This window comes from Diabrotica undecimpunctata, chromosome 6 (genome assembly GCF_040954645.1).
Source record: "Diabrotica undecimpunctata isolate CICGRU chromosome 6, icDiaUnde3, whole genome shotgun sequence".
Classification (NCBI taxonomy): domain Eukaryota; kingdom Metazoa; phylum Arthropoda; class Insecta; order Coleoptera; family Chrysomelidae; genus Diabrotica; species Diabrotica undecimpunctata.
In genome coordinates this window covers 9,231,736-9,256,986 of record NC_092808.1, presented here as the reverse complement: position 1 = coordinate 9,256,986, position 25,251 = coordinate 9,231,736, and the positions used below count along the sequence as shown (strand labels likewise).

At 34.2% G+C, this 25,251-nt stretch overlaps 1 protein-coding gene across 6 annotated transcripts in view; it reads right to left on the bottom strand.

Moving 5' to 3' along the window:
- Nucleotides 1-25,251, bottom strand: part of Atpalpha (sodium/potassium-transporting ATPase subunit alpha) — a 202,484-nt gene that overhangs the window by 142,889 nt on the left and 34,344 nt on the right. The window contains exon 1 of one of the 6 annotated variants that reach the window (XM_072534185.1): nucleotides 24,354-24,512. The exons of 4 other annotated variants lie outside the window; for them this stretch is intronic. In XM_072534185.1, the coding sequence (XP_072390286.1) occupies nucleotides 24,354-24,377 (24 nt within the window). In that variant the 5' untranslated portion in view covers nucleotides 24,378-24,512. Of the gene's footprint in view, nucleotides 1-24,353; nucleotides 24,513-25,251 lie in introns of those variants that run through there. One more of the 6 variants, XM_072534183.1, reaches the window with a different exon arrangement.

The window sequence follows — 25,251 nt, the reverse complement described above, 5'->3', positions numbered from 1 at the left end:
GATCCGTATTTTATAAGCTCAGTTGAGATGACTCCAGGTCCCGGTGCTCTCTTATTTTTGATTGCTTTTATGGCCTTCCTCATTTCTCTATCTGTTATTTCTATTTCTTGTTGTGGGGATCTGCTTCCTCTTCGCCTGTTTTCTTTTCCAATAAATTGTGGTCTTTGTTCTGTTAATAGTTCCTTGTAATAGTCCTTCCATTCTTTGTCTTGTATATTTCCTAATTTAATTTTTTCTTTTGAGTTTTGTTTCAATCCTCTCAGTACTTTCCATGACTCCGAAGTTCTTGTACCTCCTATGTATGTTTCAAAAATATCTACTGTTCCCTTATTAGATCGGTTTTGGAATATGGTAGCAATATTTGGTCTCCTCATTATAAATGCTACAAAGATCTATTGGAAAGAGTACAGAAAAAGTTTATTGCTTTTAAATTGAGAAACCTGTAAATGAAATTTTGTTTGTTTTGAACATTGTTTTGCAATCTTTACTTAAATTGCTTAGGTACTCTTGAAGAAAGGCGAATATTGTTAGATGTAGCATTTATATATAAATTAATACGAGGAGGCATTGATGCTAGTGTTCTTTTGGAAAAGGTTTACATCCGTACTCCCTGTAGAGACATCAGATCCCAAAACTTATTTTATTTAGAATTTCATAATAGAACTTATACTGCAAATAAACCCTTACAGAGAATGGGTAGGAATACAAACTTTAATGGTAATGACTTTTTTCATTTATCACTAAGTAGGTACTATAATTGATTATAAAGCCCCCAATTAGCATTTAAATCAAATTAATCGTTACCGCTTCACAAATTACTTTACTAATGTATTATTTATAATGATTTGTAAGTTTCATTTGTTCAAAGGGATTATTTTTTAACAATTTTTTTTGAATTATGAAAAAAATGCTTTTTTTCAAAATAACTTAAAATTTATTAGTGACACCAAAAATCACAAAGAGTAAAAAAATGTAGGATTTGTTTTTCTGAAACTTGCTTACTTTTGATGCTAGAAACTTAACAAAAATAAACTTTTAAACACTTTAAAAAAAGTTGTAATGAGTTTTCGTCGAAAAGTGCTTTATTTTTTTATTATTTCACGTTGAAATATTCAACATGGAATTTGACGAATAGGAACCAATTTTTCAATAACTCGAAAAGTATTGACTTAGAAAAAAAACTCTATAGAACAAAAGCTCCTTAGAATTACTGATTTTAGACACTTCCGAACTTTCTTGAACATATATTTTTTCACTCCCGAGAAGGGGTGATACTGAACCATAGTGCAAAAGCATCATCTTTTTTTCTTTGACATCTTAGCTAGGCGTAAGCCAAATTTCATGTCAATCCAAGCGATTCTTTAAAATTAGGAGGTTTTGCAATATTTTACCGTGAGTGAATAAACTAAATCTGGAAATAAATTCTGTATATTAGCTTGAAATATTTTAGTTTGCATCAATTCTGGAAATTAATTTGTTTGAAAAGTTACAAAAAAGTAATTTAAATGAGATGTAATTTATCACTGCTAATTTTATTATGTATTTTATATTTTGTTATTTTTTTTGTAGTGTATTGATAAATAAATAATTTTAAGAAAACCTCTACTGTTTTCATTAATCAATTTTTAGCGTTTTTCTGAAGTAAAATCGGAATTCCATAATATAAATTACAAGCACGTTAAAATTATTTGTGAAAATGCTGAATGCCATCCTTATATTGTCGTCTATTGCACTAGACAATGGCCGGAGCAGGCAACTCAAATTTATTTTTCAATCTTGGAAATATTTCAATTATTAATGTCGCCACCATACAGTCAGGTAGTACTTAGGCGTGAGGGGCAAAGAGGTGTAAGTGGGCGGAGTTTAACACTGAATTCGTTTTTACCTTAGAGTGAGGTATCTATGGGTAGTTTATAATCAATGGTACTATTAAGAATAAGATGTAAAATACCTTTTTATGTAATCACATTGTTCTTTAATAGTTTAAGCTAAATTTAAGTTGATTTGTAAAAAATGGCAAGTCAGTAAATAAACATTACATTATATTTTTTTCATTTTTAAAACGAAAATTACACGGAAGAAAACTTCCTAATCACAATCATACAAAACGCAATGTGGAAGTTCCATTTAGGCATTGATAGTAGAAAATCGTTAACTTATTATTATTGTTATATGACTATTGTATAATTTTCTATATGACTGCAATGACTTGTCTTAAAAAACTAGAATCCGAAGATTAATATATTAGTCTACAATGGTTCAATAGTTATAAATTGGCAGCCGTATATCCGTTTTATCTACAAATGGAGGACGGATGTATCCCAAATTTAAAAGCAGAACCAGCTTGAATCTCGTGCCGGCGGCGGCATAGTCTACGGGGGTGGATCCCAAAAGATGGCGAAAGAAGGGGAGGCGAGCGACGCGGTGGTAGTCGGTATTGATCTGGAAAACGAACGAGGTCACCAGAATTTTAGTTTCCCTTCGCAACAGTGAGATGATGTGCCATCGGCGCACTGGCCTCTAGCCACTATGTTGCAAAAGTTATTCGTTCCCGTTCTACGAAAGGGATGATTAAGGTCTTTAAGGCATGGGAAATAAACGTTCAGCCGGTCACAAATAACGTAATAAATAAGAAACCGCAATTTTTGAATAAGGTTTTGAATAAATCATAAACAAATGCCGGAAGGAAAGGAAAATCTTGAAACATAATACGAAATATATTTTTCGTTGTCGATTCCATGTTGTTCCGTATTCTTTTATTTTCTCATTGATCGAGATCTAGTTTTACGTCTTCTTTATATGTTTATCTCTTGTAATGTCTTTACGATTCTCATTTCGCTAACTTGTATTTTAGAGTCCTAAACCAGATAATTTAGGAAGGAGATCCATTGGCCTTTAAAATAAAGATTTTAACATCTAATATTTTTGATATTTCTCTATTATTCTCCAATTCTCAGATCCATACAATAAATGGTTTTTGGAAAAATGCAAAGGGTGTTTTTTTTTTAAGTATAGAGCTTTGAATTGGAATAAAACAAAAATGATTTTTATAAATTGACATGAAAATGACTTTATTCGAAACATAACCTCTTGGCATTATAATTTAAATATGATTTCTCTGCCGTGGTCTAATCTGCAGGTCCAATTTTCGATCAATTTTTCCAATATTTGTCGCCGTATATCGGCAATAACGCGGCGAATGTTGTCCTCCAAGTGATCAATCGCTTCATGCTTATCGGCGTAGACTAGTACCTTCACATATCCCCACATAAAATAGTCCAGCAGTGTTAAATCCAGCCAATTCACGGTCCGAAACGTGAAACTATGCGATTACCAAACGTTTCCTTCAATAAATTAATTGTGGCACGAGCTGTGTGACATGTTGCGACCTCTTATTGAAACTACAGCTCCTGCACGTCATGTTTGTTTAAATGGGGAATGAAAAAGGTAGTAACCATGGCTCTATAGCGGTTACGACTGACTGTAACTTTGTGTCCAGCATCGTTTTAGAAGAAGTACGGTCCAATGATTCCACCAAACCATAAAGCACACCAAACAGTCAGTTTTTCTAGATGTAATGGTTTCTCAACATACATTTGAGGATTATTTTAACTCCAAATAGAGCAATATTGTTTGTTAACGTAGCCATTCAACCAAAAGTGAGCTTCTACTAAACAAAAGTCGCTTATGAAAATCGGAATCAAGGACAATCTCGTTTTTGGCCCAATCACCGAATCTACGAATCTGCGCCTTGCTAGGTGATGATGCACCTTCAATTCTTGCATGAGTTGGATTTTGTAAGCACGCAAAGCAAGATCTTTACGCAAAATCTTCCATAAAGTGTATTTTGGTACAATATACCAGTATATAGAAATGATTTATCGGCTAAAATTAATTACCCAGTTAATATCGAGATTCACCAGTCTAGTTGGTTAAGATCCGAAGATAAACGATCTTTAGCCTTAGGTCGGACATTAACCGGCTAATCTCGACGTTAACACAAGTGTCTTGTTTAAGTCCATATTGTTTTGATACAAATAAAAAAAAATGTAGGTAAAATATTAAGCTAATAAATAACGTAAGGCATAATGAAGGATAATAAATAGCATATTACAAGGGAACAATCAGGGTAACCTTATAATATGCCCTGATGTTAGGTTAGGTTAGGTTACTAAATTTAAAAATAAAAAAAAATTTACTAAATATAAGGAAATATGTACCAAAATTTGTATAAATATGTATACGGTAGCGTAGGTAAACAGTACTTATTTGAGGTTGAAAATTTCTCTTCTTCCAAAGGGAAAGAGAGAGAGGAATAAGACAGTTGCAAGAGAGAAATTTTTTCCGTAAGGGGGATGGTGTGGTATTATCCCAAAAATCAGTCAAAAGAAACGTGTAACACACTTGGCATTTGTTTATATAAAATATGTTTAATAATTCGAATCGAGGACATTCATAAAAAATAGCCTCGATTAGAATGTGAAGTAAGCAGAATTGTGAATCGCGACCGTATTGTTGTCGTAGGTTGATAAAACAAACTTGACCCACTAATGAATGACTGCTGATATAGCAAGGAATATTATAAAAGAGACAGCGATTATTATCTCAGAGATCAGAACTAAATTAACGTCAATATGGCAAGTCCAAGTCGATATACCACGTATTGGCGCAACGTCCACTAAGTACTAATTACATTTAGGATAAGTAATATTGTAAGAGGTGCACGAAGAAGAAGCAGATAAAGTAGATGAAGTAGATATCGAAATTTCAAAAGAACCAACATTAGAGGAATTGGATGAAGTAATACAGAGAAGCAAAAATGGAAAAGCCCCTGGTAAAGATGGAATTAATATGGAACTAATAAAATACGGAGGAAGGGAACTAAGAGGAAAAATACTGGCACTATTGAAAAATATATGGAAAGAAGAGAAAATGCCAGGGGATTTGGAGGTAGGGCAGATCATAACAGTAGATAAAAAAGGAGACCAACAAATCTGTAAAAATTATAGAGGAATAACGTTACTAAATACAACATATAAAATATTGACATCAATAATAAAAAAGAGGTTATCAAAGATCACAAAGAAGACAGTAGGACAGTACCAATGTGGATTCACAGAAGGAAGATCTACAATAGATGCAATACACACAATAAAACAAATAATGGAAAAAGCAAACGAGTATAAATTAGAATTGGAAATGATATTCATAGACTTCAAACAGGCATTTGATTCAATTAAAAGGAACGGATTAATGATGACACTTAAAAAATTAAAAATTCCACATACACTCAGAAAATTAATAGAAATGACAATGAGAACTACAAAAATAAGCATAAAGACACAAAGAGGAGAGACAGAGGAATTCAGTATAAATAAAGGGATGAAACAAGGAAATGCCTTATCAACAACGCTATTTAATCTAGCATTAGAATATGTACTACGAAATATAAATAAAGGAAATATCAGAACAAAAGGTGGTCAAATAATTGCATATGCAGACCATATTGCTATTATTGCAAAGAACAGAAAAATAATGAAATAAATGCTAGAAGAAATAAGAGAGAAAGGGGAGGTAATGGGGCTAAGATTAAATCAAGAAAAGACAAAAATATTAAGATTAGGGAAAAAACCAATGAAAGAAAAAATCAAAATGGGAAGTTCTGAGTGTGAAGAAGTAGAATACTTCAAATACCTAGGAGTTACAATAAGCAAATCCGGAGAAAGGAAATCCGAAATAAAAGAAAAAATATTAGCAGCGAATAAAGCTTATTTCGCAAACAAAAGATTACTTAAAAGCAAAACACTGACTAAGAAAACTAAGATGAGCATTTATAACACCATAATTAGGCCAATATTATTATATGCAGGAGAAACAATGACGATGGTTAAAAAAGATGAAGAAGACTTAAGAATAGCAGAGAGAAAGATTATGAGAACCATACTAGGACCAATCAGAACAGAGCAAAATGAATATAGAAGCAGAACAAATGCAGAGATTAAGGAAGAACTTAAGGAAGACATTGTAACTAAAATAAAGCAATGCAGGGTTAGATCGTTAGGTAACATTTGGCGAGCAGGCAATGAGGCAGTGACATGCGCAATGATAGAATGGAATCCAGGAGGAAGAAAGAGAAAGGGAAGACCGAGATCAAAGTGGCTGCAAGAAGTTGAAGAAGACCAAAGGGGAGGAGTCAGAGAATGGAGAGGAAGAACTAGAGACAGGAAAAAATGGAGAGATATTGTCAAGAAGATAAGATAAACAAAAGAGACTGATCCACTCAAGAAATAGGTTCTAGAAAGCATTCGCGGTTTAACCCCACCCTGGGGTGTATAGCCATTATATATATATATATATATATATATATATATATATATATATATATATATATATATATATATATATATATATATATATATATATATATATATATATATATATATATATAATATTGTAAGAGTGTACAGTTGTGTTCCAAATAAATGGTCATCTAATTTAATAACCACATTATTTACCATAGGCATATATCAACAGTGACATATTTTTCAGTGGATTAGTTTTGTTACTGCTTGATGGTCATGCTTCACACTGCAGTAACCTTCAGTACAACATCATAATACTTCTGTCAAAACTAAAAAGTGAAAATGCAGGAATGTTTTAAAATTCCCGACCAAATCTCAAAGAAAAACTGGATGACAGAGAACGGTGTAAAACATATTAAAAAAATTGTGCTGCTTGGAAACTTCGGCGATCTCCCTGAAACGTTTTCTCTGAGCTCCTTATGGTCCAAATATTCAATGATAAAGCATTCTTTAATGGTAAATAAGAATATAACCATCGCTAATTACCATAAGTTAAGCGAATATTTGAAGCAAGGGTCAAAGGGGACCAACCAAAAAAGTCTAAAGTTCTATCTAGAGAAAATGTTTTAAAATTTATCCATGAAGCACCGAATGAGACGTTTTTAATTAACAAAGTTGCATTAATATTAGGTGTATTTGGTGGACGCTAACGGCAAGAACTGGTGAATATGCTAACTACTCGCGTAGAGGATAGAGAATCAGTTTTTGTGGTAAACGTACCAGAGACAAAACCGATAAAGGCGTGTTTTTACCATTATTGACGAAGACAAAATGAATAGTTTGATGCAAATAAGAGATTACATGTCTTTACGGCCACGTGAGTGTTCAGAAAAAAAAATTTTCTGATCTATACACTTCTCAGAAAACTGGATGCCTTTGAAATCTTGGTGTATCGGAGAATCCCACGAATATGTTGGTTAGATAGAGTTCGTAATGAGGTTGTTTTCCAGCGAATGGGAAAATTTACGGAAGCAGTTAAAAATCGCAAACTGGAATTATGTTGGCCACGTAAAAAAGCAACCAGCATCCCTATTTACAAAAAAAGACGATCCTGTAAACATTTCTAATTATACACCTATTTCTTTATAATTCATATAACTTGAATGTTGATATTTGTGTAAAAATCCAACGGACCGAGTACATAGTTAGGGCTCTAGAAAAAAGTATGATAATTATCGAAAGTTAGGTCGATAAACAAATAAAATTGCGGTAAATGTAAAAAATCCAGATAAACGATAAATGATATTTTGTGCAAGTTAGTTAACATTAACATTTTAATCAACTTATATAAAGGAATTCCTGCCGTGAAAAAGGAAATGACGACTTTTGCGGTATGTACATACCTCTATCCATTTATTAAAGCTTAGTATGAAAGCAACAATGATTCTATTGACACCTTTACTAATCTATTTTTTCCAATCGACAGTGAAAAGTGAAAATGTTGCTCAATTGAAACAAGTCAGATATAGTGTCAGTACCTCGGCCAAAACTAATTTAACTGTTAACTGCATTTTTTACGGTGGAAACAAGAGTAACTTAGTAGTGAAGGATACAATTCAATTTTATCGCGATGAACCTAACATAATATTTACTTGTCCACCACATTGCATGAAACTTTGGTTTAACTCATCATTGGAGCCTAAATATAAGTACACGGTTAACGTAATGAGAAATTTAGTTAAAAATAGAGTAGTACTACCAAGTGGCACTATATGTACCTATTCTGCTGAAGTGTGTTATGACAATAAAAAGGATCTTTTATATTTTTGGAACTACGAGGAACCTGATATCAGTAATTCATTGCAAGTTCTTTACAGAGGAGATGTAGATGAATGGTCGGTTAGTAAGGATCCATTGATACGTTTCATTTCCTTTAACGATACAAAACGACAATTTGTACTGCAGTTAGTAAAGAACTTTACTATTAACACGACCGTTGTATGGACAACAGAACGAACAGATATTTTTGTACACGAAGCCACAGAAAATTTAGAAGATGCGATTGACGAGCAAGCTTTATCATCATTACCGCATCAGCCCCTACTCAGAAATAATTCTTGTAATTTACAAACTACAAAAAGATCCGTCAATAGAATGTATGTTATATACTTGATAATTTTTGTAGTGGCACTAAACTATTTTTTCAAAATAATAACAAACTATTTGATTTTGGTACGTATAGGTCCACTTTGTGGAAGAGATATTTTAAGGTGTTTCTCTGATGATTTAACTTACCAAAAATTAATACTATTTCAAGGCGTTCAATCTAGAGGTGGTACTAACCAAAATGGAGAAGAAACTGAGGCAAATTACGTGATTGCAGAGAATGAATTTTATAATTGTAAAACAAAATAACACGAAATATTTTAATACAGTATGTAGCAAATTATTAAATAAACGATTTTTAATAAAAATATTGTTTTAATTTTTGATTTTTGTATCACTTTATTTTACAATAATAGTTAACGCGTTTTATACACTATCTCATTATAATAATTTTTCAAATCTCAATTTTCTCTCGTTTTTTTTTTATAATACTAAATTAAGTTTATTTCTATAATTAAAATTTCGTTGCCAGAATTTTTTTCTTCTTCTTCTTCACTGGCTTTACAACTCGGGGTGAGTCTTCGCCGCATCCACTATCGCCCCCCATCCTCTACGATCTTACGATTCTATTTCCCATTGTTGTACCCCAATTCTAGATCAATCGGCTTCAACATCATCCTTCCATCTTTTTCTCGGTCGGCCTACTGATCTTCTACCATCTGGTCTTTCAAAAAACACTGTCTTTAACACTGTCATCCTCTGATCGTACCAAGTGACCTGCCCATCTTATTTGGTTTGGCTTGATATGTCTAACTATGTTTTCAGTTCCATACAGAGTCACCAATTCAGCATTGCGGTGTCTTCTTCAATCCCCTGTGAATTCATCTCTGAGGGCCAAATATTATTCTGAGAACCTTTCTTTCAAATACTAGAAGCTTATTGATTTCCCGCTGGTTGAGAGTCCATGTTTCACTGCCATATGTAATAATTGGGCGAATAATCGACGTACAGTGTTAACTTTTCTTTTTAGCAGCTTCGATCTTAATAATGTTAAAAGGAAGTATAATGCTCTATTTCCTGCAGCTATCCTTGCTGAGACCTCTTTTTCTATGTGGTTGTCCGCTGTAGTTATCGCCCCCAGGTATTTAAACTCCTTTACTACTTCTAAGTTGTGATCATTAATACTGATGTTGCCTAACTATTGGTCTTGGATTTTTGGTTACTACCATGTATTTCATCTTTTCATCATTTATTCGTAGACCCAGACTACCTGTTTCCTCATCGAGCTGTGAAAACACCTCTCTCACGTCTCTTGTAGAATGCGTGACTGCATCTATATCATCAGAAAAGGCCAGCAACAGTTTTGATCCTTGATCAGCAAATCCTCCTGTCAGCTCAGACGATATTTTCCTTATTGCATATTCTCAAGCAAAATTTTTTTGGATTGGTAATTTCACGTCAACTAACTATTTGGTCAGGCAACCCCTCTCGATTTGACTTAAATTTTTCTATTAAATTTCATCCTTCTGGATCCAAAATGGCGGTCTAATGGGTAATTCAATTTTTTTCAAGAAAAAGTATTCTTTCCTGTATTTTAACACTTTTTCTTGCATAAATGATCAAAAAAATATCCAAACATACAATTTCGATGCAAATTTTCCACTGAACACGATACCGGAGTTCAAATTAGCCTAACTATAAAGGAAAATTCGGAAAATTTGGAAGACCTTATTTTTCTTTAAAAAATCATACTTATCTTGTTCGAGTCTCATCTTTGATATGGCCTTCCTTTTTGGGATTCCCTTACAGCTGCCCAATCTGATGTTCCTTTTAAATTTTATCTTTTTCTTATATCTTATATGTGGAATCGGTCACCGCGATCTTATCTTGTCGTTGTAGTACATTTGATATTCACATAATTACTGGACTTTCATAAGTAACTATTTTTTACTAAATTTAATACCATATTTTAGCCAGTTTTATTTCCCCAGATATTAGTCATTTTAAAAAAGTTTTTCCCCAGTCCTCAAAGATTCTCAATTTTCCCCAGTTCTGAGGAAAAATCGCCAGACCTGGCATCCCTGCCTGAGTGGTCTGACCGTTTTGTATACATTTTAGTTTACAGATGTGAATAGAACACAAAAAGACCGTATTCGAATTATATTTAGTGAGTTAGCGTTTAGCATTTGTAAAGGTGGACTACAGAAAAGTGCAGTTAAACAAAAGATAGACGTTAAGCAACTGAAAAACGCAAATATACTGGAAAGGACAAGAGAACAGGTAAACAACAATCTTAGAAACATCGCTGCAAAAAATAGGAACACAAGCAATGTAGAGAAATTAATTACTATTTAAATGGGAATAAGCCACAATTAAAGGTTAAAATACGTTTATTGACGTTTCAATTTCCACTTCGGAAATCGTTCTCAAAATACAAACATTAGTGAATGTAGAGAATAAATGGATGGAGATAGAAAAGGCCCTTATGACAGCTGGTGAAGGCTCCTTAGCTCCAAGCAAAATTAAGAAAAAGGAATGGATGACAAACGAAATTTTGCATCTCATGGAGGAAAGGCGAAGAAATAAAAAAAACAAGACAAAATACAAAGAAGTGAACCGTGAAATTAAGAGAAAAATTAGAGAAGCCAAAGAGAACTGGGTTCTGGACAACTGAAAGGAAATAGAAGAATATGATAGAAAGTACGATAGCTTTAACATGCATAAAAAGATCAAGGAAATAACAGGTAAAAAAGTAAAACAAGCATCAAATGCAAGCATGTCAAAACAAGATGGACAGAATACATTGAAGAACTTTTTGCAGACGAAAGACCAGAAATAGCAGTGGCAGAACCTACAGACGACACAACAGGGCCTGAAATCCTAAAAAGCGAGGTAGAATATGCTATAAGGAACACAAAAGGGGGTAAAGCTGCAGGACCAGATGAAATTCCTGTAGAATTGTTGAAGCTAATAGACGACGACGCACTTGAAATAATGGTGAACCTCTTTAACACAATTTATAGAACAGGCATGATACCAAAGAAATGGCTCTCCTCTACTTTTGTCACAATCCCGAAGACGAATAACGCCAGAGAGTGTTCAGAACTATAGCATTGATGAGCCACACACTAAAAGTATTTTTAAAAATAATTCACAAAAGAATATTTAATAAATTAGAAGAGGACATTAATGCAAAGATGTTTGGATGTAAACCAAGACCTCTACGTAGGTTTCATAGATTTTGAGAAGGCCTTCGATAAAGTCAGACACCAAAAGCTGTATGAAATCCTAAGAAGCAAAAACACCGACAGTCGCGACATTAACATCATATCCAGGTTGTACTGGGGACAAAAAGCAAAAATCAAAGTTGATAATGAGTTAACCGAAGAAATTGAGATTCGTCGAGGTGTGCGTCAGGGTTGTGTGCTTTCTCCACTATTATTCAATATATATAGAGAAACAATATGTCAGGAAGCGCTCCTAGAGCAAAACATTGGTATGAACATTAACGAAGAGTTAATTAACAATATACAATACGCAGATGACACGCTAATAGTAACAGATAACCTAGCAAATTTACAGTTTCTGATGGAAAACATAAACACCCATACCAATAAGTATGGTCTAAAACTGAACATCAAAAAGACTAAATTCATGATTGTAACAAAGAAGCTATACACCAATGTGAATTTAACCATAAATAATCAGCCAGTTGAAAAAGTTACGTCCTACAAATATTTAGGGGTTTGCTTCACTGATACTAATGACCAGACAAGAGAAATCAAGAGGCGAATAGAGATAGCGAGACAATCGTTTGTCAAAATGAAAAAGTTCCTATGCAGCCGGGACATAAATATAAACTTAAGAACGAGAATGTTAAGGTGCTATGTTTTCTCCGTTCTGCTGTATGGCATGGAAGCCTGGGCACTGAAAAAGATAAACATCAAAAACATTGAGGCATTCGAGATGTGCTGTTACAGGAGAATGTGGAAAATACCATGGACAGAAAGAGTAACAAATCAAGATGTTCTGCTGAAGATGGGGAAGGAATGCGAAGTCATAAAAACCATACAAACGAAAAAACTGGAATACCTGGGCCACATAATGAGAGGAGAAAAGTACTCTCTGCTTAGACTCATAATCCAAGAAAAAATCTCGGGAAAGAGAAATGTGGGACGTAGGAGGATTTCCTGGTTGCGAAATTTAAGGGAGTGGTATGGGTGCAGTTCAATACAGTTGTTCAGAGCTGCAGCCAACAAAGTAAAGATTGCTGTGATGGTAGCCAACCTCCGATAGGAGACGGTACTGTAAGAAGAAGATTTGTAAAGGAAACACGATTATATAGTTTTATCAAATCATCGTATTTTTCGTTATAAAATAAACCCTAAAAACCCTCAGATTAAAATTATTATTCGTAGAACATCGTGTTATTTGTTCGGCCATTTGACGTATAAATATGTTATAATACGCATATTTTGTATGTACGATTGGTGTTACCGGATGATTATGCCCATTACTTCATTAACGATTAAGAACAATGTTTTAAAATCAAATAGGCCCAAAATACTTATCGGGAAATGATAGAACAAGGTTTGAACCTATATTTGGGTCCTTAGTGAATTCAAAAATAATGTTTTTTACTTGTGTTTTTGAGCCAAATCATAATTTTGCATTTTTCTCGGTTTTAAATTATTAATCGAATTTCAAAAACGACCAAGTGTACAGAAAAACTATGAGACCTATTTTGCTCAAAATGATCCAAAAAACTCAAAAAAATTTGTCCGGACCGAAAACATTTTTTTTTTATTTATTTATTTACGCTGCAACCACAAGGGTTATTAGCGACCTAAAAAATATAATACAGGTAAAGGTAGAAAAAATTACAATAATTGATACAGTTCTGAGTCTTTAAGATAACTTATTGTGTTTTTTAATATTCATGTTTTTTCCTAAGACTTGTGATGGAACAGACATGAAGTCAACAGTGATATTATTCTTTAGAGGAATTATTTACCGATGAGTCGGAATCTTCTTCCGATAATGAAGTTTTCACTGTAGAGAGTAAACCTATGTGTTTGCCAAGTTTTCGTATTAATTTGGTGCTTATGGTTTTCATTCTTTTGTTGATGTAGTATGAATGTAATTCCGTTAGAAACTTTATAAGTACATAAGAGTCTTCTGAGTACAATTTTGTTACGCTGATTATGTCTTTTGTTCCTTGTATATTTTCGAATAGATCCACTAATTGATCGAAGCTTAACAATTGCTTTTCCCTTTCTACATATTCTCTAACTGGTTCCAATAATGTTTGGAGATTTTGTATATCATTTCTTAAGTTTTTGTCATCAGTTTTGGTTTTTTTCTTTAATTGAAGCTTAGGTTTTTCAAAGTTTTCTTCGGAGGGTGGCGTGATTGCATCTTCTAGGGTTCTTTTTCCGGTTGCTTTGTTCGAAGTTACTTGGGGTTCGTAAGAATTCAAATGTGTATTTTTATTTGGAGGTAAGTGTTGACTTGTTTCGGGTAAGGTTGATTTATGTTTTTGGGTATTAGAGGATGACTCAGACGATGTAGGTGTTGCGATTGTAGTGTTAACTGAAGAAGTGGTCAAATGTATGGATGTATTTTGTAGTGAGCACTGTTGGGTTTGGTTTATTGATAAATTTGGGATTGCTCCTCTTTGTAATGTGGTTTGAGAAGACGTAGTAAGTGTGGAGGGAGTGGTATTTGAGATTGCGGGAGTATTTTGTAGATTATCTTGTTGAGTATGATTTATTGATGAATTTTGTCTCATTTCTGTTTGCATTGCACTATCATTGTGAGGATGGTTAGAAGGTGAAATATTTGGACAATTAGCTGCCTGGTGTCCAGTTAATTTGCATTTGAAACAATTTTTGTTTTGGGCTATAAATATGCGGTATGATGTTTGTTCCAACTCGATAATAAAAGATTCAGGTAGTACAAAGTTGTCTGGAAAAGGTGAAACGAAAATTTGTCTTCGGAAGCTTAGAATATGACTAAAGGCAGGATTGGTTGCTCCTATCCGTAGATATGATATGTCTGAGAGAGGATTTAAACCTAGTTTTATTAATTCGTCCATTATTATGTTAGAAGGTATGCTTGGACATACATTGGACAGAATTAAGCGGACTGATGGAGTTATTAATCTTCTCGCTTCTAGTATATTTCCATTTACTATTATTTTCTTTGTTTCTGCTATGAATTTATCTACTAGGTTTTTGGATGATAGATATATGCATATTCTACCGTTTGATATACGGGATGCGAAAATTATATTTTTCGGTTCTAAATGTTGACTCAATCCTTCAAGATAGTCATTAATTGTACAATTCTCTAGAGTGTTAAACAAAATAGCTTGATCTCTACTTGGGATTAATAAACTACGTGGTTGACTAACTGCTTTTGAGTATGATGCATTTTGTGGTAGCTGATTGGAAGATGACATCTTTTAAATGGATTTTAAAATCCGACTAAAACCGGTGCTGTTTTACAGCTTTCGTTGTGATACCAGTTCATGTAAATTGGATAATACTTATAACTGATTGCAGTTGTTTACTTAAATATATAAATCCAAATAGATGAAAAAAGTATATTTTATCTACTCACGATTCCAATATTCAGTATACAAATCACTTTCACTTTTATACTTAATTACTTTTCTTAAGTTATTAAACCACTATAAAATTAACTTCTTTGCGAGCTATTTTAGATTAGACTCGAACATGATTTTGATTTTAATATAATTCACTATTTACATGTTCAGAACTGAAGAAATAATCGTTTAAATATTTAAATTTTTAAGAGAAACTTTGAAATGCGTCTAAACACTTTGACAGTTTTTTGACGTTCATTCGCCGAAAACATTGATTTGACAATTTGTTTAAAAAAACTTGAACAACTTTATTTTGGGGTATCTCATGGCAGGGAATTATGCGAAAAAATATCATGGGAATATTTCCTAGTTTGACTTATATTTTTATTTTATTTATATAAAATGTATGTTGACGTTTATCTAAAGAACCAGCGGACAGAGTATAGAGTTGTTAGGTTTCTGGAAGAAGTAATTGCGCTGAAAAGTGCACAATTACCACAGAAAGTTCTGTCGATAAAAAAATGAAACTGAAAAATCCGAATAATGATGGTATTTTGGCGGTCAGTTAACATTTTAATCAATTTGTATAAATAAATTTCTACTGTGAAAAAGGAAATGAAGATTTTTGCGGTATACGTATACCTCTATCCGTTTATTAAAGATTAGTATATCAGTAACAATGATTCTATTGACACCTTTGCTGTTCTGTATTTTCCATTCGTCAGTGAAAAGTGAAAATTTTGTAAACGCTCAATTGCAACGAATCAGATATTGTGTCGGTACCTCGGCCAAAACTAATATAACAGTAAATTACGTTTTTTACGGTGAAAACAATACTGGCTTAATAGGGAACTTGAAAAATACTTTTCACCTATATGAAACAAATCATTATCCAGCACTTTTCCCGAAGTTTTGGAATAGTCAACCGATAACGCATAAATATCTTTATGAGGTTACCGCAACGAGAAATTTAATTCAAAATAAAGTTGTACTACCAAGTGGCACTATATGTACTTACTATGCTAAAGTGTGTTTCGACAACAAAAAGGATCTTTTATATTTTTGGAACTACGAGGAACCTGATATCAGTAATTCATTGCAAGTTCTTTACAGAGGAGATGTAGATGAATGGACGATTAGTAAGGATCCATTGATACGTTTCATTTCCTTTTACGATACAAAACGACAATTTGTACTGCAGTTAGTAAAGAAATTTACTATTAACACGACTGTTGTATGGACAACAGAACGAACAGATATTTTTGTACACGAAGCCACAGAAAATTTAGAAGATGCGATTGACGAGCAAGCTTTATCATCATTACCGCATCAGCCCCTACTCAGAAATAATTCTTGTAATTTACAAACTACAAAAAGATCCATCAATAGAATGTATGTTATATACTTGATCATTTTTGTAGTGGCACTAAACTATTTTTTCAAAATAATAACAAACTATTTGATTTTGGTGGGTATGGGTCCATTATGTGGAAGAGATATTTTAAGGTGTTTCTCTGATGATCTAACTTACCAAAAATTAATACTATTTCAACGCGTTCAATCTAGAAGTGGTACTAACCAAAACGGAGAAGAAACTGAATCAAATGACGAGGTTGCAGAAAACGAATTTTATAATTTTTCAAATACAATAACAAGAAATATTGCAGTACGGTATGTAGTCAATTATTTTTCAAATAAAAGATTTTAAATAAAAATGTGGTTTTTGTTAAATATTTTTTATTTAAAACTTATGCACCGACTATAATACGAGGGTGGATTGATATAATACTAGCCTTTGATAGAAAAAACAAGTTTTTTGGAATTAAATCGATTTATTTCTCAACATAGTCCCCTTTTAGCTCGATACACTTAGTAAGACGATGTTCCAATTTTTTATCCCATCCGAATAGTACTTTTACTCGAGCTCTTCAAAATAGACCGAAGTTTCAGCGACGACTTCATCATTTGTTGCGAAACGGCGTCCTCCGAGTCATTTTTTTAGGTTTTGGAAACAGGAAAAAATCGCTGGCGGCAAGATCTGGAGAATACGGTGGGTGTTCAACCAATTCATAGCCCAATTCGTGTAATTTTGCCATGGCGACGGCCGATCGGTGAGCCGGTGCATTGTCTTGGTGAAAGAGCACTTTTTTGCGTTCCAAACCGGGGCATTTTCGACGTAATTCGGCATCGAATCGATCCAATAATGCTGCGTAGTACTCATCATTGATTGTTTTTTCTTTTTCCAAGTAGTCGATGTGGATGATGCACTTCGCATCCCAGAAAACAGTCATCATCACTTTGCCGGCAGAATGTGCACTCTTTGCCTTCTTCGGCGGCCCTTCGCCGCGTTTGCGCCACTGTTTCGACTGTTCTTATGTTACCGGTGTATAATAATGCACCCAGGTTTCATCAACGGTGATAAATCGGCGAAAAAAACCCTTCGGATCGCGCCGTATCATCGCCAAAAGCGTCTCCGAATTGGTCACACGTTTTTGCATTTGATCGATTGTCAGCAAACGCGGCACCTATCGCGCGGATAGCTTTTTTATGTCCAAATGATGGTGAATGATGTTGTGTACGCGTTCGTATGAAATGTTTAGGACCTCTATTAACTCGCGGAGCTTAATTCGACGATCTGCCATAATCATGTCATGGACTTTGTTGATCATTTTCGGCGTGGTGACTTCATTTGGCCTCCCGGGACGCTCATCATCCAAAACACTCGTACGACCACGAACAAATTCAGCTTTCCAAAATTTTACTGTTGCTAACGAAGGTGCAACCTCACCATAAACTTCGTCCAGGTCGGCTTTGATTTGCACATACGTTTTACCCTTTTTGTGGAGAAATTTAATCACCGAACGATACTCGACTTTTTCCATTTCTCCGAAAACACAAAATTTGCTTGCTTTTGACGGGTGTAAAAACCAAACTACTTGTTCTTAAAACTTAAAATGTTGACAGACGTCATGTCACGAATGGCAAATGTCAACACCGAATATAGTTAAGGATAGATTAAAATAATGTTCAGAACACTGAAAAATATCACTAATGAGTGACCTGATAAAAATATTTCTAAGAATCATCCACAACCGAATTTATCAAAAGTTGGAAACCGACTTTAGCAATACACAAAATGGGATTCGGAAAAGGGCCGAAAAAAGTGGTTTTATGCATGTTTTTATAGTATTGTTCTGACATGAGAATGGGAATAAGCCACAATTAAAGGTTAAAGTAAGTTTATTGACGTTTCAATTTCCACTTCGGAAATCGTTCTCAAAATACAAACTAATGTTTTTCAACTATTTTCATTGATTTAACTGTGCAATCAGGTTTAACTTTTTAATATGGATATCACTTCTAGGAAAAGAGAAAGGATCATAACACTTAGTGAGCATACACCAATGACTCAGAGGGATATTGCCAAGGAATGTTGTGTAAGTTTGGGTGCAGTAAACAAAATAATTAAAAAAAAAAAAGGAAACAGGGTCAGTTGAAGTGCAGCGGAAAGGAAAATGTGGGAGAAAACGGAAGACTACTCCTCGAGATGAAGCCTTTCTTTTGCGCGATAGCAAACTTCATCCCAGAAAAACAAGTTATGATCTCCAACAAGATTTAGAAAAGGCTGGAATAAAAATTCTCGACTCAGCGGTACGCAGACGTCTCTTAGAAGGAGGAAGAAGAGCCGTGAGACCGCAGAATAAACAACTTCTGACAGCGCCTATGATGAAAAAAAGACTAAATTGCACAAAGGCAGCCAATGAGTCACTTTCAGCTAGCCATATTAACCAAATAGTTAAACATCACACCAAAAAAATGTTCTGGGGCTGTTTTTCATACTCTTATTCCTATTGAAGGTATGATGAACAGTGAAAAGTACAAAGTCTTGCTAGGACAACGCTTAGCTATAGAGCTTGACAAAGTACAGGCCGAAGGGACTGCAATTTTTCAACAAGATTCAGCTCCGTGCCATGTATCGAAGGTTATGATGAAATACTTCAAGGATAATAATATTACCCTTCTTGATTGGCCTGGGAATTCACCTGACCTTAATCCTATTGAAAATTTGTAGGCAATATGTAAGGCTAAACTGCAAAAATTTGACTGTACGATAAAAACAAAAATGGTGGAAGCAGTGATTAAGGTGTGGTTTAGAGATAAAGCAATCACAAAAAATTGCAAAAAACTTGTGTATTCCATGCCTAGAAGACTCCAGGAAGTCATAAAAGTAAAAGGGGGATATATTAAATACTAATTAATGAAAAAATCTCATGTAGGTGTACCATATTTACATTTGGCCTAAATAAATCATATTTACAAATTAATTCTCTTTGTTCACATTAATTCGCACAATACTGTACATTGATTTTTTCATAATCACGTTAAATTTAGAGGTAGCTATGGCAATAAAAATCAACCGAGGAGTAAGACAGGGAGACACCATATCTCCAAAACTATTTACTGCCGCACTTAAAGACATCTTTAAATCACTAAATTGGGAAACGAAGGGACTATCGATAAACGGAAAGTATTTAAACCACCTAAGATATGCAGATGACGTAGTACTAATAGCCGACAGCTGGAAAGAACTGAAGACGATGATCGATGAGCTTCATACGGAATCCATAAAAAAAGGACTGAAAATGAACCTGAGTAAAACTAAGCTAATGTCGAATAAAGATGATCAACCGACGATAACCATCCAAGGAACAAAAGTGGAACATGTAGAAGAATACATATATCTGGGTCAGAATATCAAGGTAAACAAAGAAAACCAAACTACCGAAATAAGCAGACGAGTAAGAATGGGATGGGCCGCATTTGGAAAACTCTCATACATACTGAAAGACAAAAAGATACCCCAAAACCTTCGAACCAAAGTGTTCGATTCTTGTATCCTTCCCGTTCTCACTTAAGGAGCTCAAACCTGGACATTCACAAAAAAGAACATGGACAAGATTCGAAAAACTCAGCGAGCCATGGAACGACAGATGCTTGGTATCTCACTAATAGATCGGCAAACGAACGAAGCAATCCGGAACAAAACAAAAATAAAGGACGCCGCGAAACAAGCAGCTAAATTAAAATGGAAATGGGCTGGACACGTCTAGAAGATGGTAGATGGAACAATGAAGTCGGAAACTGGCGACCGTACGATGCGAAGAGACCAAGAGGAAGACCTCAAATGCGCTGGATATCAAAAGAGAAGCTATGGAAAAATGACATCAAAACAATAATATTGTCAGTTAATGTCAAATGTATTTTGTAGTATTGTAAAGATTTTTGCCGTTTGCGGATTGTACAATGGGTCGAAGTAAAGTTATGGATGAGAAATTTTGTTCAATCATTATTAGATTTTTTAATTCTGGAAAATCCAATTCGGAAATTGCGAATATGTTGCAATTGTCACGCTATAGTGTAAGAAATATTGTCAGAAGATACAAAACTACAGGTTCGGTCGTCACAAAACCTAGAAATGTACAAAGTTAAAATAACCGAAGCAGATCGAAGGGCATTAAGACGCATTATAGTGAAAAATCGACAAGCAAATTATAAGGAGTTAAGCGTTTTATGGAGTGACGTTATTGGAAGACACGTATCTAGAATAACATGTCACCGAGAGACGCACAAATTAGGATTTGATACTTACAAAGTTTTATAGTTGAAAAAATTAGTACGAATTGTTTTTAATAAATTTCATTATGGGCAGCATGTCGTCTAAAAGTGTGGGAAAGTTACATTTTATCGATGGGGTTGTAAACACGGAAAATATTTAAATATTTTAAAAGAATCTCTTTTACCGATTATGGAACATCGTTTAACATCAGGGGAAGATTTTGTCTTTCAACAGGACGGCGCAGGTTGTCATACCTCAAAAAAGAGTTTAAAATGGATTGGAAACCATGGCATACTACTTCTGGAATGGGTTTCTAACAGTCCCGACTTGTCCCCCAATAGAGACTTTGTGGCGCGAAATGAAAGAAGCTTTGAGAAAACATCCTGCCAGGTCCGACAACGAATTGAAGGAAAAATTGCAAGAAATATGGGATTCGTTTACATTAGAATTTTGTCAAAACTTGGTAAAAACTATGCCTCGAAGAATTGTGGATGTCATTAAAAATAAAGGGGTTGTAACTCATTGGTTAAACAGTTTTATAATGAATCACAACAAGCTTTAGAAGTAACCAAGTCTGGAGACGTTAGAATAGTCATGGGAGATCTAAATGCAAAAATCGGTAGAGGAAGTCAAGGTGATTTTATTGGACTGGGCACCCGTAACGAGAGAGGAGACAGATTGGCTCAATTCTGCCAAGAGACCGATTTTATTGTCGCGAATACTTATTACGATCTGCCGCCCAGGAGACTCTATACATGGAAATCTCCAGCAGACAACCAACGTAACGTCATCAGAAACCAAATTGACTACCTTCTCATCTGCAAACGATACCGAAATTCCATAAAATCAGTAAAATCATACCCCGGAGCTGATGTGAGATGAGACACAACCCAGTTGTAGGAAGGTTTAAAATTAATCTAAAAAAGTTTGTGGCTAAAACTAAAGTAGAGAGGTACAAGTATCCCGTTTGAGAGATCCATCAATAAAAGAGTAAGTAACACTAAAAATTAAAGAAGAGCTCACCAAAATAGAAATTATTCCTACTGAAGATGCGAACAGGAAATGGCATATGTTAACAGATGTTCTTATACGCACATGTGAGACAACACTAACACCTAAGCTGATCAAGAACAAAAATTAATGGATGACCGATGAGATACTGGATCTCATGAAAGCAAAGAAATCTTATAAAACCAAAGACAAAAACATGTATAATATTATACACACAGAAATAAGGAGAAAGATCAGAGATGCAAAGGAAAGATGGTATAGTGACAGATGCGAAGAGATTGAGCAGTTGGTAGAGAAACATGATAACTTAAACCTTCATAAAAGAATTAGGGAAATAACAGGCACTAATATTAAGAAAAAATCAAACATACTGCTGGATAAAAACGGCAAAATAATTATAGACGTCGGTAAAAGGCTTAAAAGAAGGCAGGAATATATTCAAGAGCTATTTAAAGACGAACGGACTGAGATAGTACTAGAGCAGGAAAAGTTCGACAACGGCCCAGACATAACAGAAGATGAGGTATTAGAGGCGATAAAACGAACAAAGAACAACAAGGCAGCAGGTCCTGACGAAATACCTGTAGACATCATATGGTTAATGGAACAACAAATTGGAATATTGATCGACTTATTCAATCCAATATACAGTACAGGAATCATTCCCAGAGATTGGCTGATGTCATTCATAACACTACCAAAAAAACCAAATGCAAAAAAAATGCTAAGACCACCGGATAATAAGTTTAATGAGTCATATGCTCAAAATATTTTAAAAAATTATACACCGAAGAATACACTACAAACTTGAGCGGGACATAAGTGACACACAATTTGGATTTAGAAATGCACTGGGAACGAGGGAAGCCCTGTTCGCTGTGAATGTACTTGGGCAAAGGTGCATGGATGTTAATCAGCCAGTATATATTGTGTTCCTTGGATTACAACAAAGCCTTTTTTTAAGGTCAGATATAACCGTCTTATCGAATTACTTGAAAAGAAAAACTTAGATATGAGAGACATCAGGATCATTAGCGCTATCTAGTATAATCAGAACGCTGTGGTAAAAGAGAACAACGTCTTTTCAAATGAAATACGGATTGAGAGGGGCGTCTTTCTGAATTTGTATTCAGAGGAAATAATCCAGGAAGCACTAGAAGAACTAACTATGGGAATAAAAGTAAATGGCCGACCAATCAATAATATACGGTTTGCCGACGACATTATTTTATTAGCGGAATGTCTTGAGGAGTTACAACAAATTGTTGACAGAGTGGTAGAAGTCAGTGAAGAAAACGGACTATCCCTAAACACAAAAAGACACAATTTATGGTAATTACAAAAGCCCAACATCGACAAGAAACCATAACAATACATGGAGAACAAATTAAAAAAGTTGAAAAATATTAATTTCTGGGTACAATAATTAACGAAAATAATGAGTACACAGAAGAGATTAAGGCAAGAATAGGACAGGCAAGAAATTCTTTCAACAAACTGAAAAAAGTACTCTGCAGCAGGGACATTTCAATTTATTTAAAGATAAGACTTCTGAGATGCTACGTGTTCTCCGTATTATTTTATGGGTTGGAGGCTTGGACATTAAAGAAAGATGTTTCGGACAGATTAGAAGCCTTTGAGTTATGGGCCTACAGAAGGATATTAAGAATAAGTTGGGTGGATAGAGTCACGAATGTCGAGGTGTTGAGAAGAATAGGAAAATATAAAGAGGTTTTAAATACAATTAAAGTCAGAAAACTGCAATATCTGGGACATGTAATGAGGGGCGCGTTATAACTTGTTGCAATTAATAATGCAAGGAATAATACAGGGTACAAGGAGTCGCGGAAGAAGACGCATCTCCTGGTTAAACAATTTGAGAGCTTGGTTTAACTGCACTTCTGCTGACCTCTTTAGAGCAGCGGTATTGAAATTGCGAATTGCCATGATGGTTACCAACCTTCTTAGAGGAGATGGCACATGAAGAAGAAGAACTCAGTGGTAAACTTTCACATTTTTTCTTTGTTAGTATTAAATATTTTATGCGTTTTTTTTTAATTTATTATTATTCTGTTTAATCAATAGTTTTCAATACGTTATAAAATATTTTCTATAATTAGGAAATTCAAAAATGTTGTTAGATGCATTAAAACTTATCTAAAATTTAATTTTCTTATCAATCTAACGTTGGGTTAACTGATATGGAAAGGGGCTCGTATTACCTTGGAAACCTAATACACAGTGCTCCTTTAAATATTACGATTTTTCTCAATAAAAGTGCAAATATTTCCAAAATTATTAACTTGAGACCTATAAAACCTCGTACAAACTCTACATATTTTTAAAAAATATATTCAAAAATGCTTTAATATTCAGAGTATTCCATTAAAAAAACTTTAGTCCATTCCATTGTTCCGACTGACCCTGTAGAATCGAATATAATTTTAAATTATAGACGTCTTTGATGCAACAATGCATCAGTTTTGTTATAAACATTTTTTATATACTCCATAGTTTAGCAGTAACAAAAGAAAACCAGATAAAATAAATATTTTTTGGCGGTTGTTTGTGTTAATACATAAACTTTGACTATTTTCACCAAAAATTGTAGTAATCCGTTATTCTAGTGAAACATTTTTTGGAAAATTATTCGAAAAAGTGAGAACTTTCAAAATAATTCATTAAGATTAACGTAGACGTAACTCACATCGTTATTCTCCGTATCTCCCATGTTGAAAATCACAATCCGCACAACACTATATATGTTATCCGAGTTAATGTGCTCTCCTGATAGCGGTGGCAATTGTAGAAATCAAAAATCGTCACACACAAACGAACAGACAGAACTACAGGAACGAACTAAACGGACCACTTTGCACAATGGGTAACCGCTGCTCTGCATTAGACAATTACTTTAACTAGCAACTATGTAAAGTGTTATTGTCGACTAGGTTACATGTACTTGTATAAAGAGTTTACTACACAATATAGATTTTACAATGAGTCCAAATAATAAATGAATCAAGTAATTTTTTGGAATCTTAAGGGAATACGAGTGTTGTCTTATTAGATTTGCATAACGCCATAAAGAGAAAAAAAATATAGACTTAAAGTATTTTATTGCTTTACAAAATATGCTCCACCAAGATCGATGCACTTTTGCATACGTTCAAACCTATTGGTGAAACAGTTATTTCAGTCTTCAGTTGACACTCGGCAAAATTGATCTTAAAAGGCATCGATGGCTTTTTCTGGCGACTGGAATCGCTGCCCACGCATTGAATTCTTGATCTTTGGGAACGTGAAGAAGTCGTTCGAAGAACTCAGGTCGGGGCTATACGGTGGATAGTTTAACAATTCGATGTTTTGATAAAAATTCTATTGTCTTTTGGGCAGTGTGAGCACTTGTATTGTCCTGATATAAGATGATTCGCCGTTGTGTGTTGCTTTGTCTGAGTTTCGCGATAACTTCTGGTAAATAAACGATTATATACCAATCAGAATGTAACCTCGGAAACCTTTTTTGAATGGTGATAGAAAGGTCACCAATAGAGACACTGCGGACGGCAGCCAGATGGTTGTTGGAGAGCGAGTCGTGGGTTCGA